The sequence below is a fragment of the Dama dama genome, chromosome 32 (assembly GCF_033118175.1).
Source record: "Dama dama isolate Ldn47 chromosome 32, ASM3311817v1, whole genome shotgun sequence".
In the NCBI taxonomy this organism is placed as follows: Eukaryota; Metazoa; Chordata; class Mammalia; order Artiodactyla; family Cervidae; genus Dama; species Dama dama.
This window is the reverse complement of record NC_083712.1, coordinates 43265172-43285290: the sequence shown is the minus strand read 5'-3', so window position 1 is coordinate 43285290 and position 20119 is coordinate 43265172. Positions and strand designations below refer to the sequence as shown.

Below are 20119 nucleotides of genomic sequence, written 5' to 3'. Positions count from 1 at the left end.
AAAAGAATTTGTTCCTTACCCATTAAGAATGGGATATAGATACGAATTTATTATCATTTGAAAGTATCCATGATAAATTGTTGAGTAGAATTAAGTGAAAAACACATCACAAAACCATAGGTCAAGTAGCCCATTTTGTTTTTAAGATGGATTTTTATAAAATAATTTTATTGAAAAATAGTTTTCCTTTATTTTTATAATTTCTCTACTAGGGATAATTATTACTTGTAAATAAAAGATTTTTCCTCACAGGCTGCAGTGATGTGAAACCCAAAATAAAAAGTTTCTATTAATAAAGCAATTGTGTATTGTAGATGCCAAAAACTTAACCAGCATTAGGGTGTGTTAATCAGAATAGTCAGATAAAGTTCACATATAGATTATATTCAGCTTGGGTCAAGCATTTTAAACTGGAAAAGATTCAGGGGAGATTATCAAAACAGGTAAAGCTATGGAAACAAACCATATAAAAATGCTTGAAAGAACTGGGGATATCTTGCTTAGGGGAAAGACTGTAGGATGCACAAGCTTTAAATACGACGAGGGTGTGTTTTGTTGAAGAAGAGAAAGGTTTGTTCTGTGTAGCTTCACGGGCTGAACTAGGGTGTCCAGGAAAGACCTATAGACATTTGCTTCTTCTGCAGTGAAGGGACCCATTCGTACTGTTTCTGTCTCGTGTGTCTCGTTTATTCTTATACGGAACTCTTTACTTCTGGTCACCTAATGTGTGTGGCTTTTCCCCTGCCAAGCAGTTCTTGACACGATCTGGGTGTCCCACAGTTTAACTCAGTTCTGACCCTGTCTGCCTGGAGACACTGTCAGATCGTCCACAGGTTAAGGGCTCAGTCCCACCACACTTCTGATGCCAACAGCCAGTAATAGGTCCCCAGGTTACCCACAGCCTTGGTCTGATTTCTGTCCCCAGGTTTTCCACCAGAAGTCGGAGGCTCTCGTGACCCCCGCCTCAGGTTGGATTAAGGTTCCAGAGCAGCTCACAGAACTCGGGGACGCAGTGGGCTTCCCAGTCTATTAAGGGGTGTGATGAAGGATACAGATACACACACAGGTGACGAGGAGGACAGGGTGAGGCCTGGGGCGGGGGGCGGTCCTGCGTGCAGGAGCCTCTGTCCCTGTGGGGTTGGGGTGTGGGGTCATCCCCCTCCCGGGGTGGACGTGTTCACCTGCCTGAAGCTCTCCAGGGACTTTTATGGAGGCGTCTTCATGCAGACGTGATCAGTTTTTAACTCTGTTTCTGGGCACGCTCCTCTTTCTGGAGAGTGGGGCCAGGCGTCGGGGTGGGGGACGCTAAAAATTCCCACCTTCTGATCCTGTCCGTGTTGTTCCGGTGACCGGCCCTCATCCGGGTGCCCTCCCAGAGTCGCCTCCTTAGAACAAAAGACACTCCTGTCACCCAGGAATTTACAAGGGTTTCAGGAGCTCTGTGTGAGGGACCAGGTCAGAGACCAAATATTATAGAATAAAAGGTGCTCCTAATGCACTTATCACTTAGGAATTTACAAGTGTTTCTGGAGGTCTGTGCCAGGGACCAGGGGCAGAGACCAGTGTGTGTATTTCCTGTTATGTTATATAGGCCCAGCAGGTGGAGATGAATGACAAGGTTTTAGCTTAACTTAAGATACAACTTTTCAGATAACATAAGGTGCTCCCCCAGTGCACAGATGCTGTATTGAATGTCACACTATTGGACTCGGGTAGGGAGGTCAGTTTAAGTTGCTGTCTGGCTCTTCAGATTCAAATTCAGTTTGCAGCTGTAATCCTGCCCCTTCAGCTGGAGTCATCAATAAGTTTGAGGATAGGTAGCATGCATTGTATAAGAGTCAAACAAAGGAGCCTTTTGTCTGTTTTCTGTAATTTCTGTGATGTTTTTAGTTATTATGATTCATTCTTTCTTCACATTGTGGTGAAATATCCGTAACATAAAAGCTGTCATTTAAGTACTCGTTGGCATTAAGAACATTCACAGTGTTCTGTAATAAACCATCACCACTGTCTATTTCAAGAAGTTTCTCACTATTTGAAACAGAAACTCTACCAGTTAAATAATAGCTCCCTATTCCTCCTCTCCCAATCCCTGGTAACCTTTATTCCACCTTCTGTCTCAAGAAATTAGGCTAGCTTACATACCTTATAAACAGGAATTAGACAGTATTTTGTCCTTTTTGGTCTGGCTTATTTCTCTTAGTGTTATGCATTCAAGGTTCATCTATGTTGTATCACCCACCAGAATTTTGTTCCTTTTTTATGGCTGAATAGTATTCCATCGCATGTGTATACTATATTTATTCATCTGTTGATGAACATTTGGGTTGTCCCCACCTTCTGGCTATTGTGAATGGCGCTCTGTGAACATGGGGCTACAAGTTGAGTGTTTGAGTCCCTGCTTTCAGCTGGAATTGCTGGCTCATGCCGTAATGCTGTATTTAACTTTTTGAGGAACATTTAATCTGTTTTTCACAGCAACTGCCCCGTCTTACATTCCCACCAGCAACACACGACTGCTCCAGTATCCCTGCATCCTGGCCAACAGTTGATACTTTCTGGTTTTTTTTTGATGGTCATCCTCGTGGATGTGAATCGGTATCTCATTGGGGTTTTGATTTGCATTTCACTAATGACTAATGATGTTGGACATCATTTCATGCTTATTGGCGATTCGTGTTGGAGAAATGTTTATTTCATCCTTCATGTGTATTTGAATTAGGTTTGCTCTTTAGTGTTTGAGTTATGAGTTCTTTCTGTATTCTGTCTCAATCACTTACCAAATATATGGCTTATTAATATTTTCTTTCATTCTGTTGGTTGTCCTTTGAGCCTCTTTTTTAAGTTCTTCTTTATCTTAATTTATCATATTTGTTTGTTTGGCTGTGCTGGGTCTTTGTTGCTGGCCGCGTGGGCTTTCTCTCGTTGTGGAGAGTGGGGGCTCCTCTCTTGTTTGGGTACCCAGGCTCCTCATGGAGCTCGGGCTCTGGGGCGTGAGGGCTTCAGTAGTTGCCGCTCCCCGGCTCCAGAGTGTGGGCTGAGTAGCTGTGGGGCATGGACTTAGTTGCTCCGAGGCATGTGGGATCTTCGCAGATCAGGGATTGAAGCGTGTCTCCTGCATTGGCAGGAGGATTCTTTACCACCGAGCCACCAGGGACGCCCTGCTTTTATCCTCTTGATAGTGTTTTTTGATGCACAAAATTTAAAAAATTTTCATGAAATCCAATTTATCTTTTTTTTTTTTTCTTCTGTTGCCCATGTTTTGGTGTCATGGTTAAGAAATCATTGTTAAATCGAAGGTCACAAAGATTTCCATCTATGTTTTTCCTAAGATTTTTATAGTGTTAGCTCGTAAGTTTAGGTGCTAGATCCATTTTGAGTTAATTTTTGTATGTGATATGAGGGGAGGGTCCAGATCCGTGCTTTTGCATGTGGATATCCAGTTTTTCCAACATCTTTTGTTGAAAAGACTGTCCTTACTCCACTAAAGGGTGTTGACATCCTTGTCAGAAAAAAGACTTTCCTTACTCCACTAAAGAGTCTTGGCATCCTTGTCAAAAACCAATTAACCATATATAAAAGAGTTTATCTCTGGTCTCTCTGGTCTACTCCCTTGGTTTATATATTTGTCCTTGTTACAAGTACCGCAGTGTTTTTACTATAACTTTGTAGCAAGTTTTGAAATCAGGAAGTGTCTTGCAACTTCTTTCCTCTCTTTCAAGATTATTTTGGCTCTTTGGAGTCCCTGGAGATACCATGTAAATTTTGGGATGCGTTTGTCTATTTCTTCTAAGAGTGCTGTTGGGATTTTGATAAGAGGTGGCATTGAATCTGGAGCTCAATCACTTCAGATAGTATTGACATCTTAACAGTGTTGTCTTCCCATCTGTGAACATGGGATGTCTTCTTTAATATTTTTCAGCAGTGCTTTGTAGTTTAATTTCTTTTAAAATATTTTCTATTTGTTCTTCCTTCTTAAGCCATTAATAATAGCTGCCATGTGTTGACGGACCAGAAGCCAGCAACAAGGGTCTGGTAGGCAGGTTAAGCTATGCTTACATATCAGTAAACTTTGATTCCAATTTCATTTCTTGACCCAGGCTTTGGGTATCATTGCTTTCCTCACCCTAGAGGTTCCTGGCTCCTTTCCAGGGCTACGTGTAACTTAACTGGTTTGACAGTTTTGGTTTCTCCTTTCAAAGAACCTAGAAGGACCATAAATCATTGATAGATACAACAACAATAAGTGTTCTTCTGTTTCATAGTAGACCCACTCACTTTGGCATCTCACTTCAGACCTTCTTCGTGTCAAATGCAATCATTTTCTCATCACTAAGGTGATCATAGTATTAAAGAGCAAAAATTCAGCCAGTTCATTTGAAGATCTAATTGGCTTTACTAAGCTATTCATGCATCAGGCAGCTTCCTGTCCAGCAAGTAGAGAGGTGCCCGGAGGAGCTGTATGAAATGGAAGGGTTTCATGGGCAGAAGGAGGGTGGGGCAAGGAAGTTATTCGCAAAAGTAGGGATTATTTCAGGCCAGGACTACTTCCTCTGGGGGAAGGAAATGCCGAGTGTCTTAGCATTGCAGACCACCTCCTTGGTGCTGACCCAGAAACCCCAGATTGGCTGACTCACATCACCTGGGGAAGGTGGGCCAGGCGTGACGTCTAGGTTTGGCGTCATGGGCTGTAGCACAAGTCACAAATGACAACGCTGCAGTTTGCTCTATATGTGTCTCTGTATGTTCCAGATTTTCTAATCTAGCTCTCAGTCTATCTGGATTGTCCCATTTTCTGGATTTTTGGTTCTGTACCCAGAGTTGCCAGTCACGTTTGGTTACCTGAACTCACACCACGATCAGAATCTTGGGCTGTTTTTTCTTTTTCTTTGGCTGCACCTTGACTTTCTAATATTCTATCAGATATAAGAATTTTATATCTTCTCTTTTATGGAAAGAAACTAAAAGAAATACCTTCCAGTGACATGGTTTATATATATATATATATACACACACACACACACTCTGAAACTCATGACTTTTTTTCAGTGAAAGGGAATGAATGGTTCTGCAGTGTCAAAGAGTCAAGAATTTCCAGTTAGCTGTGTGTTTGAAAAAGTGAAAATGTTACTTGCCCAGTCATGTCTGACTCTTTGCAACCCCATGGACTGTAGCCCACCAGGCTCCTCTGTCCATTGGATTCTCCAGGCAAGAATTCTAAAGTGGGTAGCCATTCCCTTCTCCAGGAGGTCTCCCCAACCTAGGGATCCAACCTGGGTTTCTTGCATTGCAGGCAGATTCTTTATCATCTGGGCCACCAGGGAAGCCCATACTAGTGTGTAAATGAGACAGTTCCTAGCCTGTTCCTGGACAGATTGTTTTTCCCACAGAGTGGCTTTCTTTCAGTGATTCATTCATTCAATCATAAGAACATAACATTTAAAAATAAATAATCCACCAAAATATAAGATGTTTAAACAGAGTTCAAGCAGTTTCATTACATTGATGTCAAGCCTCTGATTAGATATTTGACTTTAAATTGCTTTTTTTGTCATCTCTGAAATAATGGTTATATTTTTCAGCTTTCTTTTCTAAAATTTGAATGTTTTACTAAAAATTAAATAGCCAACGGATGGATATGTATAATTTTTCTTATCCCATTGTAATGCTGACATGGAATTCTAATTGCTGGGGAATATTGATTCAGCCAGAGAGTAAAGGTCCTTCTATAGATTAACACCGATGCAGAGTGGACTTGAAATATTACCATTAAAAGAGATTTAGGTTTAGAAAAACCTGCTCCAGCCAAATGAAATTAAACCGATTCAGATGTAAATCTACGCTTCCCACCCTGCAGCAGCACTGCTGATGTTCAGTCCTCAGGTCTCTTGTCCTTTTGTATCAGCCACTAACATCTTACCTTTGACCCTTTTTTTTTTTTTTGAATCGGAGTATAATTGCTTACAATGTGTTAGTTTCCGCTGTACAGTGTTATGAATCAGCTGTGTGTACACATACATCCCCTCCCCCTTGGGCCTCCATCCCACCCCCCCATCCCACCCCCCTGGGTCAGCACAGAGCACAGAGCTGACCTCCCTTTTCAGCAGGTCCCCTCTGGCTGTCTGTTTACACGTGGTGGTGTGTGTATGTCCGTGCTACTCTCTCAGTCCACCCCACCCTCTCCTTCCCCCGCTGCGTCCACAAGTCCGCTCTCTGCGTCTGCGTCTCTATCCCTACCTTGGAAATAGGTTCATTTGTGCCATTGTTTTAGATGCCACATATAGGCGTTAATATGCAGTATTTGTTTTTCTCTTTCTGCCTTCACTCTGTATGACGGACTCTAAGTCCATCCACGTCTTGTTAATGTTAAGATATTGCTGGTATGATAGGTTTGGGCTTTGCTACGTCGTATATTTTTGGTTTGCGTTTTTCTCTGTCCCTTTGTTGTTATAGGTGAAAAGTTGGGAGAAAGACCTGGTTAGATATGGAAAAGATGTGTCTTGCGTAATAACACGAGACATTTTACAGAAGAAATAAATGTGTTAATTGTTCTCTATATGAGAACAATTACGTTCAGTCCCCAAGGCGCTTGGCCTGTGGGTTTCATCATTTGCTAGTTAAACCTGATCAGTGCTCTCAGAATGGCCTGGAACGTTCAGTCCTGCAGCTGGAGTACAGGTGTTGGCCGTCATCTCTGCTTCTCACGTTACCAGAAGTCTAGGTCAAAAGTTAGATCCAGAAGGAAAACTGATTCATCAGACAGTATTTTATATTAAAACTTTACTATGTGTTTCTTCAACAGAAATGCACATCAAAATATTCACCCAGAAAACCAAGAGCTAGTGAGGGTGCTTCGGGAACAGCTTCAAACAGAACAGGTACTGTCGTGACCCAGGTCTGTGCGTTTGTGTGAGGAGGGCATAGTCTTACTCCCTTTGGATAAGAAATCGTGATGAAATATCAGTAAATTCCTTCCACCGAAGCATGGGCTTCTCTCCTGCTTGGAGTTGCCTTTCATTATCCTATTGATTGTACATTTTCAGATTAGGCAAATGATTAACCTTAATCTAATTTAAGATATTTTCATGTGCTAACTTTAACTTACTTTAAAAGACAGCAGTTTCCTATTTAACTGATAAGGAGAAAATCAGTGTCTCGTTGGCTTTAATGAAATGTGGTGGAAAAACTACTCTTTCTAAAATATATTCCCCTAAGACCTTCAGATAAATGACTATAACAGGTGGGTTTTTTCCTTTTTTTTTTTTTTTCCTTCTCTGGTCAAAATTAACAAAACTAGCTAGGCAGAGAGGAGCACTCTCCTCTGCCTCGTCTTTGTTTCTAGCTGTATGGACTCACCAAGAACCAGAAATATATTTCATAAAGGCTGGGTTAAGTAGGATATGATACACCTTCATGGGGTCTCCCAGGTGGTGTTAGTGGTAAAGAACCTACCTGCCAATGCAGGAGATGTTAAGAGACACGGGTTTGATCCCTGGGTCAGAAGATCCCCTGGAGGAGGGCATGGCAACCCACTCCAGTATTCTTGCCTGGAGAATCCCATGGACAGAGGAGCCTGGTGGGCTACAGTCCACGGGGTCACAAAGAGTCAGACAGGAGTGAAGTGACTGAAGCATAGCACACCTTCACCTGAGATAGCTAGCATCAAAAAAAAAAAAAAAAATTAAAAATTGATTGCCTACCCACCAATCCAGCCTTAATTCCAAAGAGAGTTTTTATGATATATCCATTTACCTCTTGTTTATTAACCATCTACCATATGCCAGATATTGTTCCAGGCATTGGACATTCATTCATGAACTAAATGGACGAGAATTCTTGCTTCATAGAACTTCAAATGCATTGACACAGAAATAGTGTAAACATATTCGTAGTATTGTGTTCCAGAGCTCTTGTTATCAATAATTCCTGCTGGGATGGTGTTTTCTAATTTACAGAGTGATTTCCCATGTAACTATGTCATTGAATCTCCAAGCACATAACATGGTCAGGAATGTATGAATGAAAGAGATGTTAGAAGAAAGTTAACACTTGGAGAGTTGTTTGGCCTCTCGTGTTCTTCAGCGAATGAAGGCTTTAGCTCAGCCTTCAGAGTAATTCAGCATAACTTAACTCTTTCTAATAGAGTCCCTCCAGAGTTGGTCGAGGTTTTCCTGTTTACACTGTGTTCAGGAAGAAAGGTAGAGCCTGTGTAGGGTCAGGAGAAGAGCAGCAGAGGCTCGTGAGTTTATCAAACCTGTAAGACCTTCACGGAGTGCCCATCTAAAATGCAAGGATTACGCAGTCCTGACTGTATCCTCAAGTGTACTTGAGCAAGCAGCTGATTGTGCAACGCCCGCGCGTGTCGTGTCTGACCGTGCACGCCTTTTTCTCCCCAGGATGCGCCTGCTGCCGCCCGACAGCAGTTCTACACTGACATGTACTGTCCGATCTGTTTGCACCAAGCTTCCCTCCCTGTGGAGACCAACTGCGGACATCTCTTTTGCGGTAAGCCAACGGCGCTTTACCTCTGGGTCAGAGGGACTGTTGAGACGAGACCTGTGTGTGTGTGCAGGTGAGCGGGAGTCCTCTTATTTCCTCTCCGTCACCGTCTGTATTTTGTGAGTAGGACGGATTGCTTCCGGGAGCCTCCTCTTCTTGCCAGCCACTTTTATTGAGTGTCCGAGGGCTTAAAAAAAAACAACCTAGTTATTCACCTCCTCAGTAAACAGTACTGTGTTTCTTTGAATAGTAAGTGTGTCAGCACCACGAGGGAGTCGCTGAAGCCCTCCTTTTTCATCACTTTTTGGGTGTCTTCATTTGTTACCTTTTCTTTCCAAAGGGTCAGGAAGGGTCTTCCCTCGGGGACCTTGCCCGAGACCTTCCCTCAGCTCTGCTACACCCCTTTTTCACTCTGAGTCGACACGGAGTTTCTTCCCTCTCTTCCTGCGTGACCCCCAGAAGCTCGGGAACCCTGGAGCATGTGGAGGAACGAGATGGGACGTTGATGTCACCCTGTCTACCCCTGGGTGTTCTTCCTGACCTTCCAGAAAGAGTTCATCGAGAGCAGCGGGGTATCCTGTAGCTGTTTGCTGGCTGTGGTCACGTGCGATGGGGGAAGCTCAGTTATTCCATGCCTCCTGTGTGCTGGACACAACATACCCGCATCTCCTCCAAGCCCACAGACGAAGAGACCCAGGTGCAGCGGTGCTGACGTTTGGCAGAGGGCATCCCAGCTGCAGCCAGGCAGGGCTCGCTTTTAAACCCGGGTCTAACGTCAAAGCCAGGGCTGAATTCTGCATGATTGGTGGTTTACACCGCGACTCTCTACTTAAGGATTCTGTCATCACTAGACCTGATTTTTATTGGGAGCATTTCCATTTGAACCAAGATGGGGTTCTGATTGCTCCCAGGCTGTACCCACTTTCCACGTCCAGACTGATTAAGAATGTAGCGTACATTGATCTGCGTGTTGCTTTCTCCCCTTTGCATCCTTTGTCTGAGATTCAGAATTCTGAGGTACACCGTGTCCCTGTTGATGCTGTTGGGAATGAAATAGGATTTGGAGCCTGTCCAGCTGACACAGGGTTTTCTCTACCCCGTGCTCCTTCCGTCAGTGCTTGCCAGTCCCATTATTGCCTCATCCGTTAAGTTCAGCCTCTTCCCGCAGGTTTTAGCCTAAGGAGCTACCGAATTGTAAAACATTTCAGGGTGTATCCTTAGTTATCTGTTGGAAGTGCTGGTGAGCAGCAAAGTAACACATGATCAGAGCAGTGGGGGGAATTAAACAGCCATCAGAGAAAACAGCTGCTCCCTGCTCGGAGCTCTGGTCACTGCTCCTTGTCAGCTGGAGCCCCTCGCTGAGTCCGTCCTCTCTCCTGAGACCCCAGGCTGGTGCTGGGAATCGGGGAGGTCTGGCTGGCTGGACGGAGTCTGTGTGCCAGGCCAGGCCCTGAGCAGATAACCCAGGCAGCCGAGAGATCGCTGTGCTGTGCGCTTGCTCTTTTTACCTCTGGGTCTGAGGTAATAGGTTAGATTCCTCCTGTTAACCCTGCTCTACTTGTCGGACACATTAGTTTACCGTCTGTGGGTCCAAAGGTTAAAAAAAAAAAAACCACAGCACCTAGTTATTCAACTTCACAGTAAACAGGAGTGTGTTTCTTGGAACAGCCGTTCAAGGATATAGATACGAGGTGCGTGCGGGGCACTCCAGCTCTGCGCCCTTACAGAGCCAAGGATGCCAGCAGCCCCCCACGTCCCCTTCCTTGCATCTGTAACCCACATTACTGTATCTAGTTCTCCAGTGGTCTTGTGCGGCCTCATTTCCATTTTACAAAATAAATAGATCCAGAGAGATGGTGGTCTGACTTCAGGTCATCGAGTCTTCTCTCCCGTCGTCCAGTTGAGGTGGATCGCCCTTTTATTTATTTACTTTTAACTTTTTTTTTTTTTTTAATGTGGACCATTTTTGAAGTCTTGATTGAGCATGTTACAATATTGCCCCTGCTGTGTACTTCCTGGTGTTTTTGTTTTTTTTTTTTTTGGCCAGGAGGCATGTGGCCGGTCCTCCCTACCCAGGGTTTGAACCCACACCCTCTGCTTTGCAAGGTGAAATCTTACCGTCTGGACCACAGGGACGTCCCGGATCTCCCATTTAAAGAGGTGGAAAAGTTGAGGAAGTGAGAAAAAGCATCAAGCGCATCCCAGCAGATGTGTGTGAACCGGGTGTCTGATTAGTTGGCCCACAGTTTTCCAGTGTAGGCGAGCGGCCGTTACGTAACGTGCAAACAAGAACGCCTGCATTCCAATTTGTGGAAATAAGATTAAATCAGTCAATATGTGTCAAAGCACACTGGACTTTTTGGGTGAAGAGGTAGTAGATAGATCTGAGGCATCATTACAGATGGTAATAATACTCATAGATTTATGATCCTTTGCTTTCAAGTAGTTTCCATATGGCGTTAGATTGCTCAAAGTATTTAGTAAATATTATCTAACACAGCACTCTTAAGAGCAGAAGAAGATCCCAGATACAGGTGGTTTGGCATTTAAATTCATCTTTAAATTGTTGAACCAGTTTCCCCCACAGTCACTAACATCCAAGTGGGCCAGCCGTGGCTTCAGCCGTTGGCTTGCTCACCAGGCTCCTCAGGTACCAGTGTTTCGGCCTCTGGCACATACTCTTTCTTTTTTTTTTAATTGTAAAACCTGGAGTGTCCTCCCCTCCTGTGTTCTGCCGAACTACATCTTACCGACCCCACAAAGTTGGGTTCAAATTCTGTACTCCTGTTGTCCCAAAAGTTAAGATGACGGTTCAGGGTTTACCTGTCTTCTGATTGATGTGAGTACGTCGCCTTGGCATCCTCAGGCCGATTGTCAGTGCTCGCTCTGAATTGTGGACGTGTGTTTGATCTGGAAGAATCAGAACAAGGAACACAGAGGGCTAAGCTGGGTGGCTGAGGCGAGGAAGAAAACAGAAGACTTTAGCAGGCGCCAGGGAGCACTTAGTTCAGAGGCACCATGGAACCCGGACAATCCGAGAAACGGGGGCCTGCAGAGAAGAACGTGAACTGGCTCAGTTAATATCAGCCAGTGTTAAAAAAATGTTCCTTCTTGATTTGTTACTGGTCTGAACTTCAGTGTATATACACAGAGCTCAAAGACCACCACTTTTTAGAGTCTGTAAATCCTCCTGTTAGGCTGTGTTTGGCTGTTTCACTGCTCGTCAACACCTTTAAGCAGAGAAGTCCAATCCATCCAATATAAAACCTGACTAAATTACTTAACTGGATTATGAAGTTTATTTGGGCAGGAAGCAAGTAATCTTTGTATCCTTTGGTTCCTTACTCATATTACCTAATTACTGTTACTTAAATAACTTGGTTTTCTAAACTTTTAAAAATATGGAACTTGTGTTTTTATAATGTATGCATCAAATTTGGAACAGAAAATTGACACCGATTTGTCGGTTATCATGTTTACAATCTTGTTCAATTATTTTACTTATTTTACATAAGAAATGCAGTAATTTCTGTTGCACCTCATAGCCCTGAAGCAGTTTAATGCATGCTTGCTTTTTTTTTTAATTGGAAGATAACTGCTTTATGTTATATTGGTTTCTGCTATACAACAACGTGACTCAGCCACATATGTACATCTATCTCCTCCCTCCTGAGCCTCCCTGCCTTCCCCTCATCACACCCTGCTCGGTCATCACAGAGCACCAAGCTGGGTTCCCTGTGACGTACGGCAGTTTTCCGCTCGCTGTCTAGTTTACACGCTGTAGTGTATATATGTCAGTGCTACCCTCTCAGTTCGGCGCACCCCCTCCTCCCCACGCTGTGTCCACCGGTCTGTTGTCTGCGTCTGCATCTCTATTCCTGCCCTGCAAACAGGGTCATCAGTACCATTTTTCTAGATTCCATATATGTGCATTAATATACGATCTTTGTCTTTATTTTTTTACTTACCTCACTATGTATAACAGGCTCTGGGTTCATCCACCTCACTAGAACGGACTCAAATGCACTCCTTTTTATAGCTGAGTAATATTCCATTGTGTGTATATATATATGTACCACAGCTTCTTTATCTGTTCGTCTGTTGATGCACATCTGAGTTGCTCCCATGTCCTAGCTGTTGTAAATAGTGCTTCTGTGAATGTGGGGATGCATGTGTCATTTTCAATTATGATTTCCCTGGGGTATATGCCCAGTGGTGGGATTGCTGGGTCATGTGGTAGTTTTATTCCTAGATTTTTGTTGTTTTTTTTTTTTTAAGCAATCTTCATACTGTTCTCCATAGAAGCTGTATCAATTTACATTCCCACCCACAGTGCAAGAGGGTTCCCTTTCCCCCACATCCTTGCCTGCATTTACTGTTTGTAGTATTTTTGATGATGACCATTCTGACTGGTATGAGGTGATACCTCACTGTAGTTTTGATTTGCATTTCCCTTAATAATGAGTGATGTTGAGCATCTTTTCATGTGTTTGTTGGCCATCTGTATATATTTCTTTGGAGAAATGTCTGTTAGATCTTCTGCCCGTTTTTTGATTGGGTTGTTCGTTTTTCTGATACTGAGCTGCATGAGCTGCTTGTATGCTTTGTAGAGTAATCATCAGTTGCTTGGTTTGCAATTATTTTCTCCCGTTCTGAAGGTTTTCTTTTCCTCTTGCTGTGCAAAAGCTTTTATGTTTAATTAGGTCCCATTGGTTTATTTTTCTTTTTATTTCCATTACTCTAGGAGGTCGGTCAAAGAGGACTTGTTGCGATTTATGTCAGAGTGTTCTGCCTGTTTTCCTCTAAGAGTTTTATAGTTTCTGGCTTCATGCTTGCTTTCGATTGTAAAAATGCTTGTCTCATAGCTTGTAATTTAAATTAAAATATATTTCAGTGGCTAGGAATTGTTATTAGATTTGAATTTGCCTGAGGAGTTGATTAGATGAAGTAAAAAACATTCTAAAGTAGGTGATGTTGTTAAAATATTTCAGATATATGAAACTTTCTTGGGATATATGGACTTCACGTGGGTATCAATGTTTTGTTCCCATTAGGTACCTGCATTGTTGCATACTGGAGATACGGTTCGTGGCTTGGGGCGATCAGTTGTCCGATCTGTAGACAAACGGTAATGTTGGTGTCCAGAGAACATCATTTATACAAGTCCATTTTGTAAATTGGGCTTCCCTTGTGGCTCAGCTGCTAAAGAATCCGCCTGCAATGCAGGAGATCCCAGTTCAATTCCTGGGTCGAGAAGATCTGCTGGAGAAAGCATCGGCTACCCACTCCAGTATTCTTGGGCTTCCCTGGCAGCTCAGCTGGTAAAGAATCTCTCTTTAATGTGGGAGACCTGGGCTCGATCCCCGGGTTGGGAAGATCCCCTGAAGAAGGGAAAGGCTACCCACTCCAGTATTCTGGCCTAGAGAATTCTATGGACTGTATAGTCAGTCCATGGGGGTCACAAAGAGTTGGACACGATTACGTAGTTTCTGTATCTGACTCTTGAATTATTCTTATATTTTTAGCAGAACTTCATTTATGCAAAGATTCTATGATGTTTCTCAATTGTTTTTTTAAATGTCTGTAAGATGCCCCAAAGAAGGAAATTCCCTTTGATATCCCTTTAGTTGTTGTGAGAAAAAAAGCTGGTGAATGAGTCCCCCACCCCACACCCCAAACCCTAAGAAGTCTTTGTTGTAACTCCAGCAAAGAAATAACTGAACTAGCAATCAGGGTTAAGCAAATATCCCCCACATAGACTTCTTTTGAAAAAAACTGTTTTTTGGTTGTACTTTATTTTTAATCTACCCTTCCATGGTAAGGATCCAGATAGCTTTAAATGATGAACAATACTTTAAAAAAAAAAATGTCTCTTTTGGCGACAACAGCCACATTGCATTATCAGAACAGATTAGACCATCCTAGTTGATATAGAAACTACATCAGGAGGGAGGCGGTGAGCTTTTTTAAACGTATATTTAAGGCTGAAATGTTAGGACACGTGAGATGCGCCAAATGGTCTCAATTCCGTTGACACCGGAGACACAAAATACTGAAAACTCTAAGAAACCAAAGTTCTTTGTTTTTAAATTAATAAATATAGCAAAATGGGGTGTTCCATCAACTGTACATGGTTTTTCAAAATTTCCTTTATATTTCATTTTTCATTTAAAACATACGCCTGAAAATGAGTCCTGAACATGTGGGAGGTCTTCCAGGGCAGATGGAAGTCCTGAGCAGGACAGAGAGCTTCCAAGTCGAGAAGCCAGACTTGAGCGCCTCCATCTGCTCCCTCTGGCAGCCCTACTGAGATGGGAAAGGCGCCAACCCAGAGAGACCACAGAACAGCCAGAGAAGGAGCAACAGGTTTTCAGAAATCCTTTGTCAACTCTCGTGGACATACAGAAAAGCAGACAAGATAAAGAAGTACAGCTGACTGACTTACCGCCCAGCCACACCTGAGTGACCAACAAAGGTCCGTCTAGTCAAGGCTGTGGTTTTTCCAGTGGTCATGTATGGATGTGAGTTAGACTATAAAGAAAGCTGAGCACAGAATTGATGCGTTTGAACTGTGGTGTTGGAGAAGACTCTTGAGAGTTCCTTGGACTGCAAGGAGATCCAACCAGTCCATCCTAAAGGAGATCAGTCCTGAATATTCATTGGAAGGACTGATGCTGAAGCTGAAACTGAAACTCCAGTACTTTGGCCACCAGATGCGAAGAGCTGACTCATTTGAAAAGACCCTGATGCTGGGAAAGATTGAAGGCAGGAGGAGACGGGGACGACAGAGGATGAGATGGTTGGATGGCATCATGACTCGATGGACATGAGTTTGGGTGGACTCCGGGAGTTGGTGATGGACAGGGAGGCCTGGCGTGCTGCAGAACATGGGGTCGCAAAAAGTTGGTCAGGACTGAACAACTGAATTGAACGGAGTGACCAGCACCTCGATGAGGAGCTGGACACTGGCTGCAGCCCCAGCAGCCTCTGCAGGACCTTGTCCAAGTCTCTCCCCCGACCCTCGCCACCTTTCTCTCCTAGAGGTGACCACTGTGTGACTGTTAGGACTGCTGTCCTAACTACCCTAATAGTCCTAATCTGGACCATCTTAATTGGACTGTGCTAATAGGCCAATTTCCTCGATTTTCTTTATAGTTTCATTGCCTCAGCATGCTCATCTAGATTACGGTTTCATTTTGCCTGATTTTTGGACACTGTATAAATAAAACCGTATAGAATGTATTGTGAAACACAAACACACACAGAAACGAACACACGTGTGTGCCTCTCAGCCGTGGTTCTGGCTTATCAACTACCCCCCCACCGTCACTTCTTTCTTTTTTGGTCAGAGAGACAAAGGTTCAAGGCTTTCTCTTCTTTCCTTCTTGCCTCTTCATCTCCAGATTCTGCCTCCGTCACACTTTTTTGTCATGTGATTAGGACAAAAATGATTTTTTTGGTCCCACCTCTCTGGCTGATTTCACGTGCGGCCCAAGGCAGTTGACACTGAAGCTTCCCTGCCGGTGCACCTCTCATCTCTGCCAGCAACACGGAGCCCAGGCCGAAGGTCTGCACCGGAGACTGCTTCCGCCATCTGTTCCCTCTTCCTGCCGCGCCCCCATGGCTTTTCACAAAGCACATGTATGTTCGCATCCTTTGGACCACACCTGCATTGGCTAGAGGCTAGAAGGTGGAGATGCTGTTCTTTTAAATAGGATAGCTTGTAGGTTCCCCAACTGCAGAGGAAGCGACCCCTTCGTCTACCTGCCTGACCACCTGCTTCACTGGGGATCGCACGCAGGCTGCTGCCCATGACTGGAACAGGCTCACACGTTTCCCCTGAGCATGCACACTTGACACACCAGTGGTCCAACCATGTTCCTAGGGCAAGCCCGCGTGTCAGGCATTTGAGACACTCCAGACAGAGGAAGTCCTCACCCGCTGGCACCATTATAACACCTACCCCAGTGCTTTATGACCGCTGCATTCAAGCCTGCCTCCTCTTCTGTCTAGGGGATTGTGAACGCGGGGGGCAAGGCCACATCTTCACTTTTTTGTGTATCTAGCATTTAGCACAGTGCATCGCCCAGAGTAAGTGTTAGCTGCTCAGTCGTGTCCGACTCTTTGCGGCCCCATGGACTGTAGCCCACCAGGCTTGTCTGTCCATGGGATTCTCCAGGCAAGAATACTGGAGTGGGTAGCCATTCCCTTCTGCAGGGGATCTTCCCAACCCAGGGATCGAATGCACGTCTCCTGCATCACAGGCGGATTCTTCACTGTCTGAGCCCCAGGGAAGCCGGGCCCAGAGCAGGCGCTCAGTTCATGTTCCGTGAAGAACTCACTGGATTAACAGGCGGCTGCAGCTGCTGTTCCTATCACCTGCGGCTCTTGGTGGCTCCCGTGTTTTGCTGCTTGGCAAGCATCTGAGCAGTCAAGTCCCGGTTCTGCAGCCGATCTGAGGAAGGGTCAAGCCCACAGCGAGATGATTGAAACCCAGATCTATCCTGACCGTTTCCCATCTCTCTGGGGGCTCTTACATTTTAAATGTACTTGTTTTCGAGGTTCCATCATCTTCAGATTACCCAAGTGTAGCCCCGGGCTGTTTGTGATCCTCCTCACCTCTCCACAGAGGAAACAGGGTTAAACCCTGCTTTACACGATAGTGTCAAGAATTGCCTTTTTGATCGTGGTAGAGATGGGTGCAGTAGCTTCATGTCTGTATTGTGGTTGGTGGCATTCAAAGAGAATTCAGATGCCGGTGAGGATAAGTAATCATGATATTAATTGAAGATGAAATCCCTAATTTTTCTCTCTCAAAATAAGTATATATTTTTATGTCACTTTGCTCCTGAGTATTTTCTCATCATTCTCATATCTTCAAATATGTTAACCCAAAGAGAACCACTGACTTGCTCCCTGGTGAGGATTGAAAAGTCGTTGAACCATTGCTCATTTTATTTTATAGGAGCGCAACAACATTTTGAATTGAATTTTGTTGTAAGGAAACAATAACTTATTTTCCTCTCCTGTGTGGCCTTTGTTAAAAGAAATGAGCGAAATTCAAATTCAGAAGCTTATCTCATTTTACTGAATACTAACATAAGATGAAAAAAATAAATGCTCTAGAAAGGTGTGCCAACTTTTTTTTTTTTTTTTTTTCTGTAATATCCAGGTGACTTTACTGCTCCCAGTATTTGGTGAAAATGACCAGTCTCAGGATGTTGTTTCATTGCATCAGGATATCAGTGATTATAACCGGAGATTCTCAGGGCAGCCCAGATCTGTAAGTAATGTTGCAGCAGGTGCAAAGTTAAGAGTGGAGTGATACTTGTCTTTTGTGAAGTGAGATTTACCAGCAAATACTCTCTAGCTGTGAAAAGTCTGTATGTGTTGGGTAAATTCTTTACCTTCTTGTTGTTGTTTACAGCAACTGGTTTACAGCTCTCCCAAGGACTAGTTCTCTTACCTTTTAAAAATGGCGTTATAAAACTTGTTAAGAAAGTGACACCAGCCAAAGAAAAGCAATAGAAAACATTGGAGGGAAAGGTAAAATTATCAGACTCTTAGGTGATTCTCAAATAGGGGTTGTCTTATGGGAAACTTACAAGTGAGAACTTCTGAAGGGAGTTTTATAGCTGTGTTTCCTCTGTTTATTTACCCTGTTTGAATTGTTTCCTTAAGTAATCCTAAGTTTTGAGAGTTTCGTATGTCAGGTATTTAAAAGTATTCTATTTTTAAAAGAAATAGTGTTAATTCTACAGCTGCTCCTCCTCCCCCAAAAGGCATCTGATAGATTAAAAATTCACACCTTACTGACTCATCCCAGTGTTCTCGAAATGCAACAGAGGATTCTAGAAGTGCATGTGTGACTGAATGTGTACTTCGAAACCCAGAACACACTCAGTACAAACCTTACAGGAAGCTCTAGGCACCGACGTCCACCCGCTCAGCGAGCACCCCAGCGGGACGCTCCTGGAGTCTCGGCCACGAGACGTAACGTGAAGGGCACTGCTCAGAATGCCTGTCCCTCTGCTTGTCTCCTGGCTGACTTCTCATCCTCCGGGTCATCCCTAAACAGACCTTCCTCAGAGAGACTGTCCCTGATCAACCAGGGTGGTCTCTGTCATCGCCCTCCGACCTTGTTCATTACCGTTCTCTCAGGAGATAGTTTCACGAGGGTGAGGACCGTGTTTATTTAGTCACTACTGTAATCTCAGTGCCTGGGATGCAGTCAGCCTTACTGTTGGTAGGACTTCAGTTCAGTTCAGTCGCTCAGTTGTGTCCGACTCTGCCACCCCGTGGACTGCAGCACGCCAGGCCTCCCTGTCCATCACCAACTCCCAGAGCTTACTCAGACTCATGTCCATCGAGTCGGTGATGCCATCCAGCCATCTCATCCTCTGTCGTCCCCTTCTCCCATCTTCAATCTTTCCCAGCATCAGGGTCTTTTCCAATGAGTTGGCTCTTCACCTCAGGTGGCCAAAGTATTGGAGCTTCAGCATCAGTCCTTCCAATGGCCTTCCATTTCCTTTAGGATGGACTGGTTGGATCTCCTTGCAGTCCAAGGGACTCTCAAGAGTCTTCTCCAACACCACAGTTCAAAAGCATCAATTCTTTGGTGCTCAGCTTTCTTTATGGTCCAAATCTCACATCCATACATGACTACTGGAGAAACCATAGCTTTGACTAGACAGACCTTTGTTGGCAAAGTAATGTCTCTGCTTTTTAATATGCTGTCTAGCATATAACTTACAGTTATCCTTAAGACAGAAGTGATACTACACCTCTGTATTAAACACCTGTGTAGACTTGTGCTCCCGTGTACGTACTGTGCCTCATTTGTGATGGCAGGTACATTTAAAGGCATACACACAGTTTGCCTGTTGTGGATGGTGATGGGCGAGTCTTTCAGACGTCTAAGCTGCAAGGAAAGCTTGACCAGGTCATTACTGTCCTCCTTGGGTATTTGGGAGCCTCTTCTGCTGTTTCTTATCCAGCAGTTTTCTTACATATCCTCCAGAGGCATCTTAGGACGATTCTTTGAAAATCAGTGTTTCAAATTCAGGAACTACCATTGAGGTTAAAAAAATTCATTTAAAGATATTCATCGATATTTTTAAGTGTGAAGCATACCATTGCTCAATTATTTTCTGTGTGTCAGATATATACTTAATAAGTAAGAAAGCTTGGTGTGTGATGAAATTACAATAAAGACATTTAGCTCTTAGGTTGGTATTCTACCTCAGAGTTGGAGTCATACTGTGATTAATATACAAATATTTCTTGATGGCCCATTTCATATTTTCTTGTCTAATCACTACAGATTTTGTGTAAATGATATGGTATGAGAACTGAACAAAATAGCTCTGGTAAAGGACAGAGATGTATTCAAAGGATGTATCAGCTGGTTATTAGAATATTTGAAATAATTTACCATAGACCTTGTGAAAGCTGTATAGTTGTTTTGCTTTAAATATTAGTTTCTTCCACAGAGAACAGAAAATTGACATAGTAAGTGATTGTAAAAAGACCATTCTTGTTCTTTTGGGACCAGTTTTCCAAAAGGAGTTATAAGATTTTCTTTATCTAGTGGGGTTTTAAAAACTGTTCTCTCATCTCT

The 20119-nt window shown here is 43.6% G+C and overlaps 1 protein-coding gene across 2 annotated transcripts in view; it reads left to right on the top strand.

Annotated features, from left to right (window-relative positions):
- Positions 1-20119, top strand: part of RNF170 (ring finger protein 170) — a 33104-nt gene that overhangs the window by 8684 nt on the left and 4301 nt on the right. For both annotated transcript variants that reach the window (XM_061134862.1, XM_061134864.1), the window contains exons 3-6: positions 6803-6878; positions 8397-8505; positions 13554-13627; positions 17672-17782. In XM_061134862.1, the coding sequence (XP_060990845.1) occupies positions 6803-6878; positions 8397-8505; positions 13554-13627; positions 17672-17782 (370 nt within the window). The remainder of the gene's footprint in view (positions 1-6802; positions 6879-8396; positions 8506-13553; positions 13628-17671; positions 17783-20119) is intronic.